This window comes from Gymnodraco acuticeps, unplaced genomic scaffold (assembly GCF_902827175.1).
Source record: "Gymnodraco acuticeps unplaced genomic scaffold, fGymAcu1.1, whole genome shotgun sequence".
NCBI classification, from domain to species: Eukaryota; Metazoa; Chordata; class Actinopteri; order Perciformes; family Bathydraconidae; genus Gymnodraco; species Gymnodraco acuticeps.
Window position 1 is genome coordinate 33,093 of NW_022989984.1, and position 17,893 is coordinate 50,985.

General features: G+C 41.4%; 1 protein-coding gene across 1 annotated transcript in view; it reads right to left on the bottom strand.

Annotated features, from left to right (window-relative positions):
• lama4 (laminin, alpha 4) overlaps positions 1-17,893 on the bottom strand; it is a 49,047-nt gene that overhangs the window by 14,161 nt on the left and 16,993 nt on the right. Inside the window, exons 5-20 of the mRNA XM_034212406.1 lie at positions 17,629-17,843; positions 16,986-17,086; positions 13,203-13,383; positions 12,650-12,730; positions 12,389-12,540; positions 12,091-12,201; positions 11,681-11,792; positions 11,306-11,470; positions 10,217-10,410; positions 6,700-6,816; positions 6,383-6,531; positions 4,079-4,220; positions 3,902-3,995; positions 3,686-3,802; positions 3,090-3,275; positions 2,297-2,436 (exon numbers count right to left, since the gene is read on the bottom strand). Of these exons, the coding sequence (XP_034068297.1) occupies positions 2,297-2,436; positions 3,090-3,275; positions 3,686-3,802; positions 3,902-3,995; positions 4,079-4,220; positions 6,383-6,531; positions 6,700-6,816; positions 10,217-10,410; positions 11,306-11,470; positions 11,681-11,792; positions 12,091-12,201; positions 12,389-12,540; positions 12,650-12,730; positions 13,203-13,383; positions 16,986-17,086; positions 17,629-17,843 (2,257 nt within the window). The remainder of the gene's footprint in view (positions 1-2,296; positions 2,437-3,089; positions 3,276-3,685; positions 3,803-3,901; positions 3,996-4,078; positions 4,221-6,382; positions 6,532-6,699; positions 6,817-10,216; positions 10,411-11,305; positions 11,471-11,680; positions 11,793-12,090; positions 12,202-12,388; positions 12,541-12,649; positions 12,731-13,202; positions 13,384-16,985; positions 17,087-17,628; positions 17,844-17,893) is intronic.

A 17,893-nucleotide genomic window follows, 5' to 3' on the forward strand; every position in this document is an offset into this window, starting at 1 on the left:
TCTTTTTTTTATCACAGTCTTGGATATGTCAAAGATTAGCATCAAAATGGATTTTTTTGCATTATTAGTTTTTGCACAAAATCAGATTGAACAAAAAAGTCACAGTCATTCAGGACAAAAATGTCCACAAATGTCAACTCTGACTACTTTTAAATCCAGGCTGAAGACTTTTCTTTTTGTCGCTGCTTTAATTGAACTATTCATATCTTAGACTGCACTGTAACTTTTATCCATGTACTTTTTCTTTTAATGTTTAATTGAACTATTATATCTTAGACTGCACTGTAACTTTATCCATGTATTTTATTAGACTGCACTGTAACTTTTATCCATGTATTTTTTCTTTTAATGTTTATTTTATTAGCTTTTCTTTTTAATGACTGATTTTAAATGCCATTTTCTTAATGTCTTTCATTTTTTGTAAAGCACTTTGAATTGCCTTGTGTTGAAAAGTGCTATATAAATAAACTTGCCTTGCCTTGCCTTCCAAAAACTGCTCTAAAATGACAACAGATTAATATTTTAAAAAAGATTTTGGGGTTAAATCTTTCAATCAACTTCAGTCCTGATCAAAAATACCAAATGTTAAATTATGTTCGGGATTTTAACCCTTGAACTGCCAGTTTGAAAACATGAACTTGGTTTTCTATGAAAAACATGCACAAAAAGGTAGTTATTTTCCATATAATAAATGTTAGGGGGGGTCGGCTTTTTTTTATTATCACAGTCTTGGATATGTCAAAGATTAGCAACAACATTGGTTTTGGTTGATTATTAGTTTTTGCACAAAATCAGATTAAACAAAAAACTGAGGAGGCCCCCTCCGCGAGGTGAGGCCCCCTCCGCAAGATGCGGCCCCCTCCGCGAGGTGAGGCCCCCTCCGCAAGATGTGGCCCCCTCCGCGAGGTGAGGCCCCCTCCGCAAGGTGAGGCCCCCTCCGCAAGGTGAGGCCCCCTCCGCAAGGTGAGGCCCCCTCCGCAAGATGTGGCCCCCTCCGCAAGATGTGGCCCCCTCCGCAAGGTGAGGCCCCCTCCGCAAGATGTGGCCCCCTCCGCGAGGTGAGGCCCCCTCCGCGAGGTGAGGCCCCCTCCGCGAGGTGAGGCCCCCTCCGCAAGGTGAGGCCCCCTCCGCGAGGTGAGGCCTCCTCCGCAAGTTGTGGCCCCCTCCGCAAGATGTGGCCCCCTCCGCGAGGTGAGGCCCCTCCGCGAGGTGAGGCCCCCTCCGCGAGGTGAGGCCCCCTCCGCGAGGTGAGGCCCCCTCCGCGAGGTGAGGCCCCCTCCGCGAGGTGAGGCCCCACGCAGTCTGCGTGATCTTCCTGTAGGGAGGGACGGCCCTGACTACACGTCTACTATAATAACTGGGTGCTTACTATCACCTCATTTGTGATTTGTCATCGCTGACTTTCTCAATGGGAGAAGTGACATTTTTAGTTTTGAACAAGAGCAGTGATTTGTGGCTCATAGGATGTCAATGCAATCCTAAGACATTGGTGAAGAGTGCTGTCAGTCAGGTAGCAGCGAGCGGCTACTTTTTATTGAGTTCATGTGTGCAAAGCTTGACTCACGTATGCGTATGTTTGTTGATCCAAACATACTGAGCACACAGATCGCTACTTTCTGAATGAAGGGAACTGCTGTTTTTTGACGTCACTCCAAAACTTTGCGCTGCTCTTGTGCCATGGTTACGGATGAATGCATGTCAATAAGTTCCAGTGTAAATTTCCCCTCGTCGATGCAGGGGACCACTTCCTTTGCTCTGGTGGATATGCCCCCCTCTATTGCAACAGTGAAGGGGTCTCTGGCAAAGCCCATCACCTCTATGGGCAGAGCAAGTCCATCCAATCGACCGGCAAAGATCTCTTTCAACCTCGCAATGAAATCTGTCATCACATCCGTGATTTGTGCCGCGGATGTGATGTGTTTGGGGAGCGTCGGAAAATGCAGCATCCGACCCGTGCTCAAGTCGGTCGCGAAAAGGTCCAGCTTGACTTGGAATGCGCGGATGTGCTCCACAAGATCAATGACCGTTTTGTCTCTGTTTACGCTTCAGAGTGACATGTTTTAGAGTTGCTATCATAGGACCACCGTTACTAGCACCACTATAGACACACTTTCAAAAAACGCACTGTGTTATGGTTTGGTGGTTTCTAGGCAACGCGGAGTGTAGCGTTCATACTGTACTACTGTAGGAATTTGGCCACGGGGGGGTGGGCCACTCGGGAGTTGGTTCTGGGCCGCATCTGGCCCGTGGGCCGCCATTTGAATAGGCCTTAGCATGTTCAGTATGATGTACTCACCTTCTTGGCCACACTCCTGGCTTGGGCTATCAGCTCTCTGATCCTCAGAATGTTGGTGGTCACGTTGTTAACAGGCTTCTTCTGCTCCACCACCTTAAGCTTGTCCAGCAGCACAGGAACCAGAACATCTAGGTTCTCCACTAGAGCATTGAATGAGACTGTAAATATATGGAGACTACAGAAAGCGAACAGAAATCAATTAAATTACTCGCAGTGGAAATACTGATTTACAGTTATATGGCAATTTAAAGATGGGGATGTCCCACTAAATATCTGTGTAATGTATAGCTCACTAAAATGGCCTCTGCTCAATATAAAAATACATAATAATTGGCTGCAAATCCTATTTAAATGTATACACCAAGTCTATCCACACTAACTACAACAACCACATTCCTCCACATATAATCTGAGGCACTCCACACAGTACTTTTATTCCACTCCCTCAGTATCCAAAACAGCAGGTAAAAGATCATTTCAATTCAAAGCTCCGACTGTACAAAACTATGTTTGTATTTTTGTATTGCTAGGAAAATTGCCTCTCTGTGGCCTTATGTTCGAATGTGTATCTTTAATTTTTGTGTTGTGATTGTAGTAGTATTGTCTGTGGTTGTAGTGATGTGATTTAGTTTGGTTTGTATTTATTTTCTAGTTACTGTCTTGCTGTTTGTACCATATTAGGACCCACTTGAAAACGAGATGGTTCACCTTAAGGGGGTTATCCTAAATCAATCCATTTCAATTAAATATCCAAGATGTGTAGTGTTGCTGTGGACATTGCAGGAGATTGTACCTGCTTGGCCTGCAGAGAGGACGGCCTCTTCGTAGGCAGTTGTAGAGTATTCATTGTTCCGCATGTTGTTGGCCCACTCCTCCACCTTGCTGCTGATGGGGGTTATGGTTTGAAGGACTTCTGTTGAGCGGTTGAGAGTCGCCTCAGCCACATTCTGGGTGAACTCCAGTCGTTGTGGTGTTCTGTCTGGAATGAATGCAGAGGGGGGACAAAGATACTGTATTTGACATGGTAAATGGACTTCATTTATTCAGTGCATTATCCACTCTTTATGACTCCTCAAAGCACTTTACATATACAAGTCATCATTTACACCTGATTCTAACAGAAGCAGGGGAAACCATGCACGGTACCACCTGATCAATAGTGACAAAAAAGGCTATTGCTGATAGTTTGCTTGACGTGGCGAAACAGGCCTTTATTTCAAACATTTAATGGAAATGCTGGCAGGAACAACACTGAACTACACAGGCACTACATATTCCAGGGATAGTGTTTGTGCTAAGCTAGGCTAAACACCCTGCTGACTTCTCTCTGTACCGGACACAAAGATCTGAAATTTGCAAAAGCTGAGACTGTTACTTCCAAAAACGTACCTGTATGAATCCCACTGATATTATCCACTATTTCTGCAAGTTTTTTCGTGTTTTTATCCATGGTTTCTTTGGTCTCCTCAATGTATTTCAGCTTGTCCATCACCTCTGCTTCTACCTCTGTTACAGGGAGGCAAAGTAAAGGTCAAAGGGACATTGGATAGTGGACATATGAACAATGAAAAAGCACTTCTTTCTGATTCTGTGACAGCCCCATACCATTTTGTTCTGAATGTAGAGAAACAGACTCTTTGAAGACGTTGCTGCTCTGTGTCACCAGGTTCCCGAGCTGCATGTTGATTCCATTGATGGTCTGAAACACAGAACACACAACAAAGCTACAGACTGCGGACAGTTACTACAGCGGCTGTATGCTTTGTATTTCTGTGATATTACTTCTTCAGCTCTTTGGGATAAGTTGTGTGTGGTGAGCGAGGTGATGTTGGCATCATCGATGTATTTCACGATGTTATTGTTGACGTTGGCAGCGCTGATGGCTTTCTGAACAAAGCCATTGGCGTCACTCTCTCTCAGATCCCTGGTGGAGACATAATTATACATGTTGTATTATTTCTATACTGTCATTGCATCAACAATTTCCACTTCAGATACCAGTCATATTACATAAAATCTGTAACATTTGTTAACAATGGATTCATTGACTATTTACACTTTATAATGGGTTGCTTGAAATGTCAAATCCTAATATAATTATCATCACCAACATAGTTTAATGTGTGTCAGCTTTCTTTAGTGTCAGCAGAAAGTACTTCAAATAAGAATTCCAAAAATATGAAAAAAATATATATCTTAAAATATATTTTAAGATCATGTTTAGTCTTCTGATTTGTCTGTACAGTGCTGTTTTAGTCTGCGTTCTTGTAATTAGTGTCTACAGTGTGTGCCTATTGAGCCGTTTAGAGCAATGTCCGACAAAACCCTCTCTCTGCTGTAATAACGTTTTTCATTCATTCATTCATTCTCCTGTCAAGATGAACGTGTACTGTAAAAACTACACTGCGCATGCTCAGAGTCTTTTTCTATTCAATGTGTGTGGCAAAAAAATAATCACCATAGGGGCACTGAGCTGCCATCCCCACCATACGTCATCTGACATATTTCAGAGCTGATTGGCTGTAAGTACGTGTGCTGCGAAAAGTGTAGTGAAGAGGAGACGAGAGAGAGCAGCGTAAAGCGATTAAAATCAGTAAAACGGAAAGAGAATGATTGAAGTTGACCGTCTACTTCAGCTTTGGTAAGTTCATTTTATGTCATATATTTTGTTGATCTTCTGTGTTTTGCCTATAGGCTTTTGCTCTGCTGGATCGATTGATATTGTGACACGGTATTGTTAACATGGCCCACCAGTGCAGAAATACCCGGATGTTGACAAGCAAGCCTCTATCACGACTTTTGGTTCACTATAACACACAGTTTTGTGGAGAATACGAAGATTTTTTCAGTTCTTGTCAAGCAAATGTATATGTACTACATATGTTACTAAAGAGGTTTTAGATGGCCAGTGTCCATGTGAAGTTATCGTCATCTCTCGGCGTGAAAACAGTATTTCCCGTGTTGGCATTTTCATAGTATGGTGGTAGCTAGGGACGCAGCTCTCGCTGCTGGAAATGAGTTTTCTCGCCACTGTCCAACACATTCTCACTCCCAACTCGTCCTTTATGTCAGGATCCCCTTTAGCGTAGATTTTCAACTATCAGGGAGTCCCATTGACTTGCAATCACAATCAACTCGAAATGCGGCGCAGCTTTTACGGGCTTCACGTAACGCCCATATTTGCCTATAAATAGTCAAAGAAACGCCCGTATTAATATTCATTCTGACTGACTGCATGAAGAAGATCGCAGGAAATGACGACAGAACAGCTAAAAAAGACATCTCACACCGTGTCAGATTTTGGTTCTTTTGGGGAGGTGGAGATAAATCATATTGTTTGGTGGATGCAGTTTGAACCAGAGTAGCAGCATGGAGGTCGCATCGTCACCAAAATAAATAAATAAGTGGTCCGAAAAAAGTAAAAAAAAAACGTCAGTTTAAAGTAATCCTGTCCTCCTGTTTACCGCATCATTTATGAGAAAACATTTCTTAACAAGAGAACATAATCGAGGGGTGATAACATATCCGTATTTATTTACTTCTCCAAGTTATGTTTTTGTGTGCACTGAGGAGTCTCAAACAGGCGTTTGTTTAATCTTTTTAAGATTGGCTTTAATCAATGTTTGAAAATGAATTCTTCATATATGATAAATGAGAGGTAACATTTTATTTATGGTATTATTTCCACACATTTCTCTCCATTCTTCCTTCTGCCAACGGTGTCGCAGTTTCTCGTCTCTCCCGTTTTTGTGCGTACCGCGTACGGATGGGTCAAAGTTTGCGTGGAGGACCGCACATTTTCCCGTCAAGTTTGTTTTTTTAGAAATCGCAAAGATTGCATAGAAACTGGTGTACGCCATCTTTTGAGCGTACGCAACGATTATAAATGAGGCCCCAGGTGTAGGACATCCTGTTTCTCTTAGCATACTGTATTTGACTTACTTTGCATGTCATACTATATTACTAGTTTGGAAAAAGGCAGCGTCTACCAGATCCATTCCTTCTGTTTTAACCTCTCACAATCACAAGGACTTCATGTATTGTTACTTAAATATTATATATTTTTAATTCAGACGGGTGTCTCACTCCTCCAGCTGGTTGGCCTGGCGGTCCAGGTCTTCAGCGTGGTCATCAGCCCTCTGCACCAGATCTCTGTCAGCCAGCGCCAGGCGCTCAGTCTTCTCCGTCAGCTTTTGGCCGGCACCATCAATCGCTGCATGGTACTGACTCACGTTCTGACAAATGTACACATGCAGACTCAGACACATTGAACATATATCATTCATAAACTATTTGAAAGCAATTGGTAATTATGTCAGAATCTACAACAGGCGTATCTCTGGACTATGCAGTGCTGATCTCCGTTTCATTCTAAGTAACCCCCGTAGTCATGTAGGCCTCACCTGCACCATAGCCTCCATCTCAGCCACAGTCCTCTCAGTGTCAGAGATGGAGCCTCTGGATGTCTCCAGTGTGTCGTTGACAGCAGCGTATTCCTCTGTCAGCCTCTGCTTCCTGGCCTGGGGACACAAGGTGAAAACACAATTAAGAATGTATTAAGCTTTAAAGCTAATCTAAAATAGGGAGATAAATGAATGTGAAATATCTAATCCTTGGCTCCTTCTTGATTGTTAGACACAATTTAAGCTTCTGTTACTTTTTTTATTAACCAAGATGTAATATGATAACTTAAGTATGGTTACTGTCTTTATACTATAATGGTGTCGACAGATGAAAAACGGTGATATTGGGCTCTCATTGTGGCCTAGTGGTACACTATATCCTCAGCACCTTTGGTTGTTTCTGGCCTGGGACTTTAGCTGTCATTCTTTATAGTGCTTTTATTTCATACAGTTTAAAGAGAAGGCTCTTCTTGTAGGAGGAATGTGGTTGGTTGTTGCCTTCAATGTGTTTGCATGACTGACCAACGATGAGAGAATTTGATTGGCTGTGGTAACCCTGCAGTGCCCCAGATTAGGGGAGGCTCAATGTTTGGTTAGTACACCATTCATGGCATTGATTTACAGCAGAGACCCTGATCATGGAGATCCCTACTCCTGATAACACATGCTCAACCCAAAAGACATGAATACAGACACACAGGCAGATACACCGAGTTCAGCAGCAGCTGTTCTGCTGCAGCTGAGCCATAATATCAACCAGGGCATGACCACAACTTCCTGGAGTCAAATTCCTACACATACTTACATAGGATTATAGGAGACATAAATCAACAAATCCAGGGAACAACATACAAATATAGTATGTACCCTCAAATACTGAGAGGTCCATACTTGTGTTGCATATTTGTTTTTTTTCTTCTGTTCTTTTTTTTTCTGCCAAATGATGTGCACTGTGAACCTTTTCCCATGGCTAATATTTTAATGCGAGTCATTCCATGCAGCAGAAGGTCTCTAAATCTCACTATAAACCCGAACATACAGAAGCTAGAAACTTGCCTCAGATACAGCAAGTAATCCATCACAGTGAGCATAATGTCTGAAATGTATTAGTCGGCTCATACACCAAAGAGGGTATTTATCCACATACTTTGAAATAATATTTTTGACATTATTACTTGCAAAAACATACATATTTCACTTTGTAAAAAAAAAAGTATACATTATATGTATGCCGAACATTAAAGGTCATGTTATGTCTCTACTATTTTAGTTTCTTCTTAAAGAAAGGTAAAGTATTTACGGTATATATTCTGCAAGTATGAAGCAGCACACATGTATGTAAAACATACATGTAGTATTGCAGAACACTGTTCACTGCCCTCTAGTTAAAGCTCATTAGCTTGCTGAGAGGACGATAAGTATTTCAGAGATGTATCTGTATGCACTACAGTCTTTTAACTGTCTGAAACACATGCCTCTTGGGTGGAGCAGTTTTAACTCCAGCAAAGAAAGGTTAAGCTGAATGTGCAGTGCAGCTAATAAGCTACAATAGCTTTCTCCATTAAAATGGCCCTCTGTTCCACAAAGTACAGCACTTGGGAGGATATAGCGAGAACTTGCTTGTCAGAGTTCACCAAAGTTGACCTCACTTTGAATGCTCTAGGGCAGTGTTTTTCAAAGTGGGGGCCCCGACGCAAAGTTTGAGGGAAAGGGGAATTATTATTATTTTTCAAAGTTACCTTTTTTTTTTTTCTTCAGATGTTATTAATAGCTGCATATCTATCAATCTATGTGTCCTTTGATGCCAATCTTTTAATAATTTTTATTTATTAATATTTTATTTTTATGTTTTTAAATCACACGACCGCCCTTCAAGCCAATCAGAATCGAGCTGCCGCTACTGAGAGTGAAACTGAGTATCTGCTCAGCTTTTGGAGCAAGTGAGAGCTAGTGAATACTTCGCTCTGCAGCCGGATGAGAGCACGGATGTAGCAAATATTGTGGTTTATATATGAATATAAATATGTTTATTGTTAATATTACTGTTGAATATTATATATAATATTATTAAGGCATGAGTAGCTTTCAAAAATGCTAAAAATATATGTTAATTGTTCATATTACTGTTCAAAATTATATAATATTATAAAGACAGAAATCACTTTAAAAATGCTTTAAAAATATATTTACTGTTGACATTACTGTTTAATATTGTGTTAAGAATATTTATAACAGAAGACACAATGAATGTAATGAATGACAAACAAAAGATAAATACAATTTTTTTTTAGAAGAATAACTGATTATTAGTTATTAATACAAATATATATTAAGAAAATGTATTAAGCTGTATGATTCATTTGTCATATTTTCCATCATAATGTACTCATCATTTAAAAAAAAAATTGTAACAGGGGGGTCCCCGCCAGACGATAATGCTATATGGGGGTCCTTCGCATGGGAAAGTTTGGGAACCCCTGCTCTAGGGTACAAAGGTTAGTGTACTGTATAGCTGCTACACACCACAACCAACCCAGTCTCATGGCATTTCGTGTTATAGTCACAAAATGTATCTATTGATTCGTGTTCACCAACACGATTTCCCCCTTTTTTTCGTGTCACACAGAACGATTTTAAAAGCAATGTATTTCTATTGGTAGTATGTTTCGTGCCTGCAGCACGTCTTTTTGTCCGTTAGGGTCTTGGAAGACCGGAAGCTGTGGAGTTCATAAAAACATGTTCTTACTCAATATCAAGCCACGATTATTGATTTTATTTTAAATTGTATAATGTCTGACTTTTTTTGACGTCCGCGAGGAAAATAAATGGCTCAGAGCCTCAGAATACTGACATCTGTATTTTGTAAATCTTTTTTTCCTTATAATTTGTTATTATTTACATTGCTTTTAAAATCGTTCTGTGTGACACGAAAAAAATGGGGAAATCGTGTTGGTGAACACGAATCAATAGATACATTTTGTGACTATAACACGAAATGCCGTGAGACTGGGTTGCCACAACATATGCTATAATGTTAGCTTATCATTCAACGGCTTTTCAGAGTTTCTTATTTTTTTCTCAGAGTTGGGATGAGATTCCTCAGTGCAGCGATGACTCTGGGGCGGTATCTTGTGTGTAGGCTCTGGATATTATCATGGGAAAATGTTTTTTATTGCAGCATTGCTGCTGCCCTGTGCGGGCCTCCTCCTAATGTAACAGAGCAAAGCTCCCACAGAAGGTTTGTGTTTCTGTTCTCAGCACTTAATACCACCAGTAATAGACTGCTGTCTCACCAGACATGCCGGGAAAACAACAAGTTCTCTCTCAGCCTGTGTGTGGGCAGTGCTTGCTGACGGGGGGGGGGGGGGGGGGGGGTGTCTTTTAAGGCCAAGTACCGGTTTCAACAGCAGGGACAGAGGGCTGTGAGCTCTTCAGCAGCATATTTATTAGTGCACCCTGACAAACCAAACTGAGAAGGGAGTTTTAGGGGAGAGATGCACTCAGCAGGAAGGGTTACCTCATTCCTCTGGAATTTGAGGACGCTGGCTCTGTTCCTGTCCTCCGTCTCCTGAAGGGTGCTGGCTGCTTTCTGCAGGAAGCCCTCAGCGTCCGACAGCTTGCTGGAAAAGCGGGAAAAAATCTCCCTGACAGGAGGGAGTCTGCCGTCTGTGATGATCAACTTCTTCTCCAACTGGCGGATTCTCCTCAGCACTGGAAACACAATCACACACAAGAGCCATTACTTTATCATTAGTGGCACATCTGGGTGAATCTCAGCAGTCTGGTTAAAGCAACTGAGAGCTGTGGGCTTTACATTTCTTAATCTTAAAGAATATCTAATAAAATAGCTATACCAATAGTAATATACAGATAACACATATTGGATGGTATGACAGTGATACAGGTATTTGTGTTTTAAATAATTGATACATTAAGTAATGAACCAGAGGTTTGGTCTACTGTACTCTATCTTGTCAGAACTAAACATGGTAAAGCAGCGTTCAGTTATTATGCTCCAAATATCTGGAACAAACTCCCAGAAACCTGCAGGTCCGCTGCAACTCTGACTACTTTTAAATCCAGGCTGAAGACTTTTCTTTTTGTCGCTGCTTTTAATTGAACTATTCATATCTTAGACTGCACTGTAACTTTTATCCATGTATTTTTTCTTTTAATGTTTATTTTATTAGCTTTTCTTTTTAATGACTGATTTTAAATGCCATTTTCTTAATGTCTTTCATGCTTTCTAAAGCACTTTGAATTACCTTGTGTTGAAAGGTGCTATATAAATAAACTTGCCTTGCCTTGAGTACTAATTATCATATTTTAGCATGCTAGCATGCTAAACAAAGATGGTTGCCAAAGTTCATTTATTTACAACATTTTAGGATGTTAGCATTTTGTTTGGAATAATGTGCACAGAAGCATTTAATAGAAACACTTTGCCTAAATTGAGCTTGAAGCTTCATTAAACCATCTAGCATCAATCTGCTCTCTTCACTTGCACAGCTTACTAAAAAGTCATTTCATGTGTGCGTTTAATTGCCATAACAAATAAATGTGTGGAGCATGCTTGTGTTTTGTGAACTGCTGCCTGTCTCCTCACAGTCGTGGGCTTCAGTGGACTCGTCAGTGGCGGTGGGCTCTCGTGGGGACAGGTCCAGGGTCCTCATCCACGTCAGCATCCTGTGGGCCCGCTCTGCGCTCTGTCTGGCCAGCTCTGGATCCACTTCCTGCTGCACACTGTACAGCTCCCAGTCATGGATCATCTCTACACACACATTAACACACAGAATCAGGAGCCTAAATACACAAATCACTCAGACTTCAAGTGTAGATTATAGATTAAATGCTTTTTATAAAGTTCGCCCTCCTAAGATATTGTATATGTAAAATCACTACATGCAGCCTGAAAAACTGCCTTCCCATGATTGCAGGACAGACAAAGACGTCACGTGGCCTGGATCAGATCTGTTGGTACCTTCGATGCGTATGTTGAGGTCGGTGAGGTCACTGCTGAGCTGTTCAGCCAGGGTGAAGGTCTGCAGCGTGTCGTTGTCCAGCTTCTCCCCCAGAGCCTGCACCACACGCTCCTGGAGAAACACCACCAAAAGAAGTCAATGCCACATGACTCAGTCGGTGGAGCCACTCTCAGGTGTCTCTATACAGATGAGGTGCAGAGTATATAACTGCACTTCAGGTCTAAATGTGTAGTCTATGCAATGTTGTGTGAAAAGTGAATTTTAAAGAAGAAAAAAGCTTTCTTCAGAAATGTCTTTAAAATGTTTTTGACTAAGATTACAGCTGTTGCTGCCCTGACACTTGATTTTCCCTTTGCTTTATCTTATCCTATCTTAAAGTGGTGTAATTGAAAGATGATGCTCTCCTGACCGAGTCTCCCAGCTGTTTGATGTCCAACACCACCGCGTCTGTGTTCTTCTCCAGCTCCCCCGCCTGAGCCTTCATCACAGCTGACTTGTTTCTCCAGCCTTGAAACTGAGTCTGTTGAAAGATGAAATATATTCTTTGGACAAGCTCTTTGAAGGAAAAAAAACGTACACAACTTTCACAAATGACACTTAAAAATTATTTGATCCATTGTTTATGTTTATTTGCAAATATTAATGGGTGGCTTCAACTTGTCTTCGATGCATATTATTTTGTTCTTGCATGTCATGAGCGTATGAACCTGCAGTCGTAGAGCAGTGTAGTTGTAGTATTTGAGCCTGTCGTTGGCTGCAGCCCCGGAGGAGATGTTCAGCACTGCCACTTTCAGCTGGTCCAGCGTCTTATTGGACTGCCGCAAGTCTCCAATCAGATGCCAAATGCACTCATCACAACCTGAAAGCACAGAGTCATTGTAGTACCACAGCACAGTTATAGTGTGTTACAATTTACATCATGTGGTCTTTAGTTGGGGGCTGTAGTGGTGTGTCCTGCAGTCACTTACTGATGTTGCACAGGTTGACAGCAGCCTCTGACAGGCACTCTCCTGTATGCATATCACAGTGTCCGCTCTCACAGTCACACTCTGTGAACACAAACAGCTGAGCGTCACCACAGAGGAAAGACAGAAAGTATTGCGGAACAGGTCAGTGTACAGTAACCACACACAGATGGCTCGTTGGCCTGAGTCCTGCACATCTGTCTTGTGGCTTCTCTTGTGTGGGACTGATGCTTTTAGCAGCTGTGTGTGTGTGTGTGTGTGTGTGTGTGTGTGTGTGTGTGTGTGTGTGTGTGTGTGTGTGTGTGTGTGTGTGTGTGTGTGTATATAGATTGGGCTGCATGGTGATGTCATCCAGCTCTCAGCAGAGAGGGCCAGATGCTTCCTGACATCATGTGTGTGTGCACTGTGGTAGATGGGAAGGGAACATGAGTACTCAGCGAGGCCTTTCCTCTGGGAAAGCGTTATCTGCAGTCAATGTTTCGACAAATGGTGCGGGGGTGTTTATTCAGGAGAGCCAAAAAGGTTTGACACACAGTATGACGGACAGGTGCCTTACTCTGGCAGCCAGAGGGGATATAGTCCCAGTAGCCGGGGAGGCAGCGCTCACAGTAACGGCCCCCGGCCCCCGGGCGGCACGAGCAGCTGTGGGTGAGGGGGTGGCAGGTGGAGCGGAGGGAGGCCGGCCCGCATTCACACCTCCGACAGCCCTGACAGCTGGAGAAACCAGAGTAGCCCTCCTAGAGTACATGAATAAAAGCGTGGTCAGACAATCACACAGGCTGTCGTTATAGTCTCCAGCTCATAGGGTCCTGTTGTGAACCCGGAAATGTTCAGTTCCAAACATTTTATGTTAGAAAAAAGTGTAAGACATGCAGCTGCAGAAAGTGCATACAAATCAACTTTGGAGATAACAAACAGTCCACGAGGACATTCTTAAAATGTTATAAAGTATTAATAAACGGTACAGACATTGGAGACAAATTAAGTTTGAACTGGTGCATATTGATAGCTATTTGTGTTTTGTTTACTGTTCCATTAAAATAATGTATTCATTTGCGTTGTTTGGATTTGCTTTCTCTTGCATGTGTTCAATGTTTCGTAAGCATTAGAGCATTTCCGAACATTTTAAGTAATTAGACCATTGTTGACTTTGTTTAAGCAAACAAGAAAATGCTATCCTCCCTCTGTCACCAGACTAACATGTTAAGATTTTGAAACTCAGTGGCGAGCCGTCAGCCCTCTAAGATATTCTACAAAATAATATTTCAAAACATTTTTACCAAAATAACTTGATTTAATTGTATTTAAAATAACATTTCCAAAGAAATGAATCCTTCGAATCTGCCTATTCAGTTTCTGCTGGAATGTGAAGGGTTCAATTAAAGAAGCTCGTCTCTGCGAGGTGAAGACAGGAGCTGATTGGTGGTCCAGCTATGAACTCACAGAGGGCCAGCTACAATAACTCAACGAGAAAGTAATGTCAACTGACAGTACAATTGACCAATCATACCTTCCTTCTAAATGGGTGGGCTTTATTATCGCGGACTTTATGACAAGTTCCGCCCGCTGGGAAGTTTATGCATGTGTTATAGAGAGGCGAAGTCCCTCCCCTTCCGGTAGACCTCCATGGGACCTTATTTCGGAAAAATTATGTATTGAAGTCAATGGAGAGAGAAAGATTATCTTTCGATCCCGTTTGAATTGTGCCACGAATTACACATATGATGTTTGTCAATTTAAAAGATAATTTTGCAAGTTAAAAAGAAAAATGTTTTGCCGTAAAACTGTGAAGTAAGACTTTGTTTGTGTGAAACGGCCAAATAACTACATCTCTGGTCTCGCACAACAACACACGTCACCAAGATAGTCGTCACTACTGTCTTGTCAAAAAAGGGATTGACTACCCTCACTATCACCACAATGAAACACATCCAGAAGAATGTCATGCAAAGCTGCCTGACTGCCTTCCTTTGATTCTCTCTGAACTGCCTGGTCTTTTTAATGTTTAATGTCAACCATTTGTGCAGATAGCATGAAGTAGAAAAGACTGCAGATGCTAATGTAGCGTTAGCATGTCTCCCCGAGGGGCATCCGGGCTTAAACGGTGTATTATAGGATGATCACACCGGTGTGACAGTAGCCTACTCTTCAAAGGGTTCACGAAATATGACTACTACTCTTACTGCTTAACATTTTGGGTTACTTAATGTTACTTCATGTTAAGGCTAATAAAAATGACAAGGCTAAGGCTGTAATGCTAACTAACTCGCTTGCTACTAGCTAGTTAGCTAACTTGATCCAGCCACTCCTGGTCCTTTCATCAGACGGGAAGCGAAAGAACGAGCAAGACCCATTTCTGGTATGATAACAACCTGCTCCTAAGCACACAGGCATCTTGTAAAAGTTATCTTATCTTAGCTATCTCTTATATTTAGTGGAGGAAAACACTTATGACATCAGTTATGACATCACTTACGCGACTCTGGGATTTGTAGTCTTTCTAGTTGCGTATTTTTCATAGTCTTATATTTCAACAGTTTTACGACAAACTGTGACTTTTTTGACATGGAAATTATTTTTTAAGATTGACAAACATCATATGTGTAATTCGTGCCACAATTCTAACGGGATCCAAAGATAAGTTTTCTCTCCCCATAGAGTGCCGCAGTGACGCATCCTAAAACCCGGAAGTAAACTCCTTCCGGTTCCTTCAACAAAAAACAATGCAATTTCTCCATAGGATTTTGGAAAATAGCTGGAAATAAGGTCTGTGGTTGACACACATTTAAGAGACGGATCACGTTTTGTTCAGCCGGATAATATCCTCATGTCTACCCTACTTTTATAATTTTCAAATCATAAATCTTATCAATAGATTTATGCAGTGGCGTTTTTATATGTACAAAAGTGGTGGGGCACAACAAACTTAGATGTCTATATGTAAGCTTCTGCAGTGACGTGACGTGAGGTTCATGGCTGGTGAGGCTCTGGCACTGACTCTTCAGGTTTACAAATATTATTTTGACCTAAATCAAAATGTAATATTTGTAAACCTGAAGAGTCACAACCTTTTTTTGTCTGATGCTTCGATTAATTTTAAACAGACAGTTCAACAAAAGGATACCCAAAAAATGTAATTTTATCATTTAAATATTGAATTGTTCTCTCTTAGTAAGATCCCATTTTCAATAAAATTGCGGTCTTACCTTGACTTGAAGATGAAATCCATTTGCCTATCCTTCTGGACAAAAATCTCTATTACTTTTTTGTAAAAGTCCTTCTTATCTTCTTGTAGTTTCAAAAGTCTATCATAAATCTAATCGATAGATTTATGATTAGAAAATGATAAAAGTAGGGTAGACATGTGGATATTATCCGGCTGAACAAAATGTGCATTTATCTAACAGGTACGTTTCCCATAGATCTTATTTTGAGCTATTTTCTAAAATCCTATGGAGAAATCTCATTGCTTTTTTGTCGAGGGAAGCCATGCGCAGCATACTTCCGGGCACCTCTCTCGTCTCCTCTTCACATACCACACTTTTCGCGGCACACGTACTTACAGCCAATCAGCTCTGAATTATGTGAGATGACGTATAGTGGGGATGGCAGCTCTATGCCCCTATGGTCATTATTTGTTTGCCACACACATTAAATAGGAAAATACTCTGAGCATGCGCAGTGTAATTTTTACAGTCACCATTCACTTAGACAGTGAGAGGGAGGGGCATGATCGGGTTTTGTCCCACATGGCTCTAAACAGCTCAATAGGCACACACTGTAGACACTAATTAGAAGAACACAGACTAGAACAGCAATGTACAGACGAATCAGATGATTAAACATGATCTTAAAATATATATATATTTTTTTTTTTTTGCATTTTTATGTAATCATTATTTGTAATACTTTCTGCTGACAATAGGTGGGGCTGTGCCCCACTTGCCCCTAATGACCAGTCGCCACTGGATTTATGATTCGAAAATGATAAAAGTCATCAAAAAAGATAAAAAGTCATGATAAAATAATCATAAATCTTATCGATAGATAGAGTGCGGGGTCAGATGGCCTAGGTATAAAAGTCACGGCTCGCCACTGTTGAAACTAGATATTTTTACAGCAAGCAGGCAGATGTTATTCTCAACATTTACAATTTAGGCATTTACTTTCCAACTTTTACTGTTTATATAATTCGTCTCCCCAAAAATGGTGCTTACCCTGGGTCGAATTTTGCATTCCGAAATAATGTTTTTGTCACTCATATGAATGACGGCCCAAAACCATGGAATTAAGAGCTACTGTGAACAAACAGGAAGTACAGTCACGTGGTCTCTCTCACCTCACACTGGTCGCAGAGGCGTCCTGTGACTCCCGGCTTGCAGTGACACACACCTGTCCTGTCGTCGCATGAGGAGGTGCCACATTCATTGCACTCACAATCTGTGACACACACAGGGCACATTCACTGATGGGAAAAGTAGAGGTCAGAGACTGCTGACAGGGTTATTTTTGGACAGGCAGGGCCTAAAGGCATATGCTAATCCTTGATCCGGAATGTTCACCTCATCAGGTTTTTCCATCGAACATCTTCAGTTGACACCACAGTCTAAGTCTAACTTTTGCTGCATACACTGAAAATAAATCTGAAACTTTACCTTTATTAAATGTATAATGACAACTGATTTCACACAACTGTATTAGGTTAGTTAAAAGCAATAATAATAAGTTAAAAATATTATTGCTTTCAACTAACCTAATACAGTTATGTGACATTTGTTGACACAATAAATGTAATTAAAGTCAACGTTTCAGATTTTTCAGTTTATGTAATCATTCTGAAATAAAATAAAGATATGAACATATATGTGATGTCATATGCTAAATTCAACCTGGAAAAAAAGTCCCAGGTCATCCTGTGTTTAGAGCTTTAAGCCACAACATGGGATCTCAAACACATCTTGCAGTTCACTCGTTGCCCCCACCTCTGCAGTTCTTGGCACTGATGGCATCGCCGTAGAAACCGGGGGCACACCTTTCGCACTTGGCCCCCCCGGTGTTACCCCAGCAGTGCTGGCAGTGGCCCGTCACGTTGTGGCACTCGCTGAAGATCAGGTTAGGGTCGGAGTTGCCATTACAGTCGCACCTCTTACAGGAATTACCAACCTCCATGGGCTTGCCGTAGTAACCTGGAGTACACCTGATGGAGGAAGTGTACACATGACTCAGTATCACTGTGTCTAACAAAGG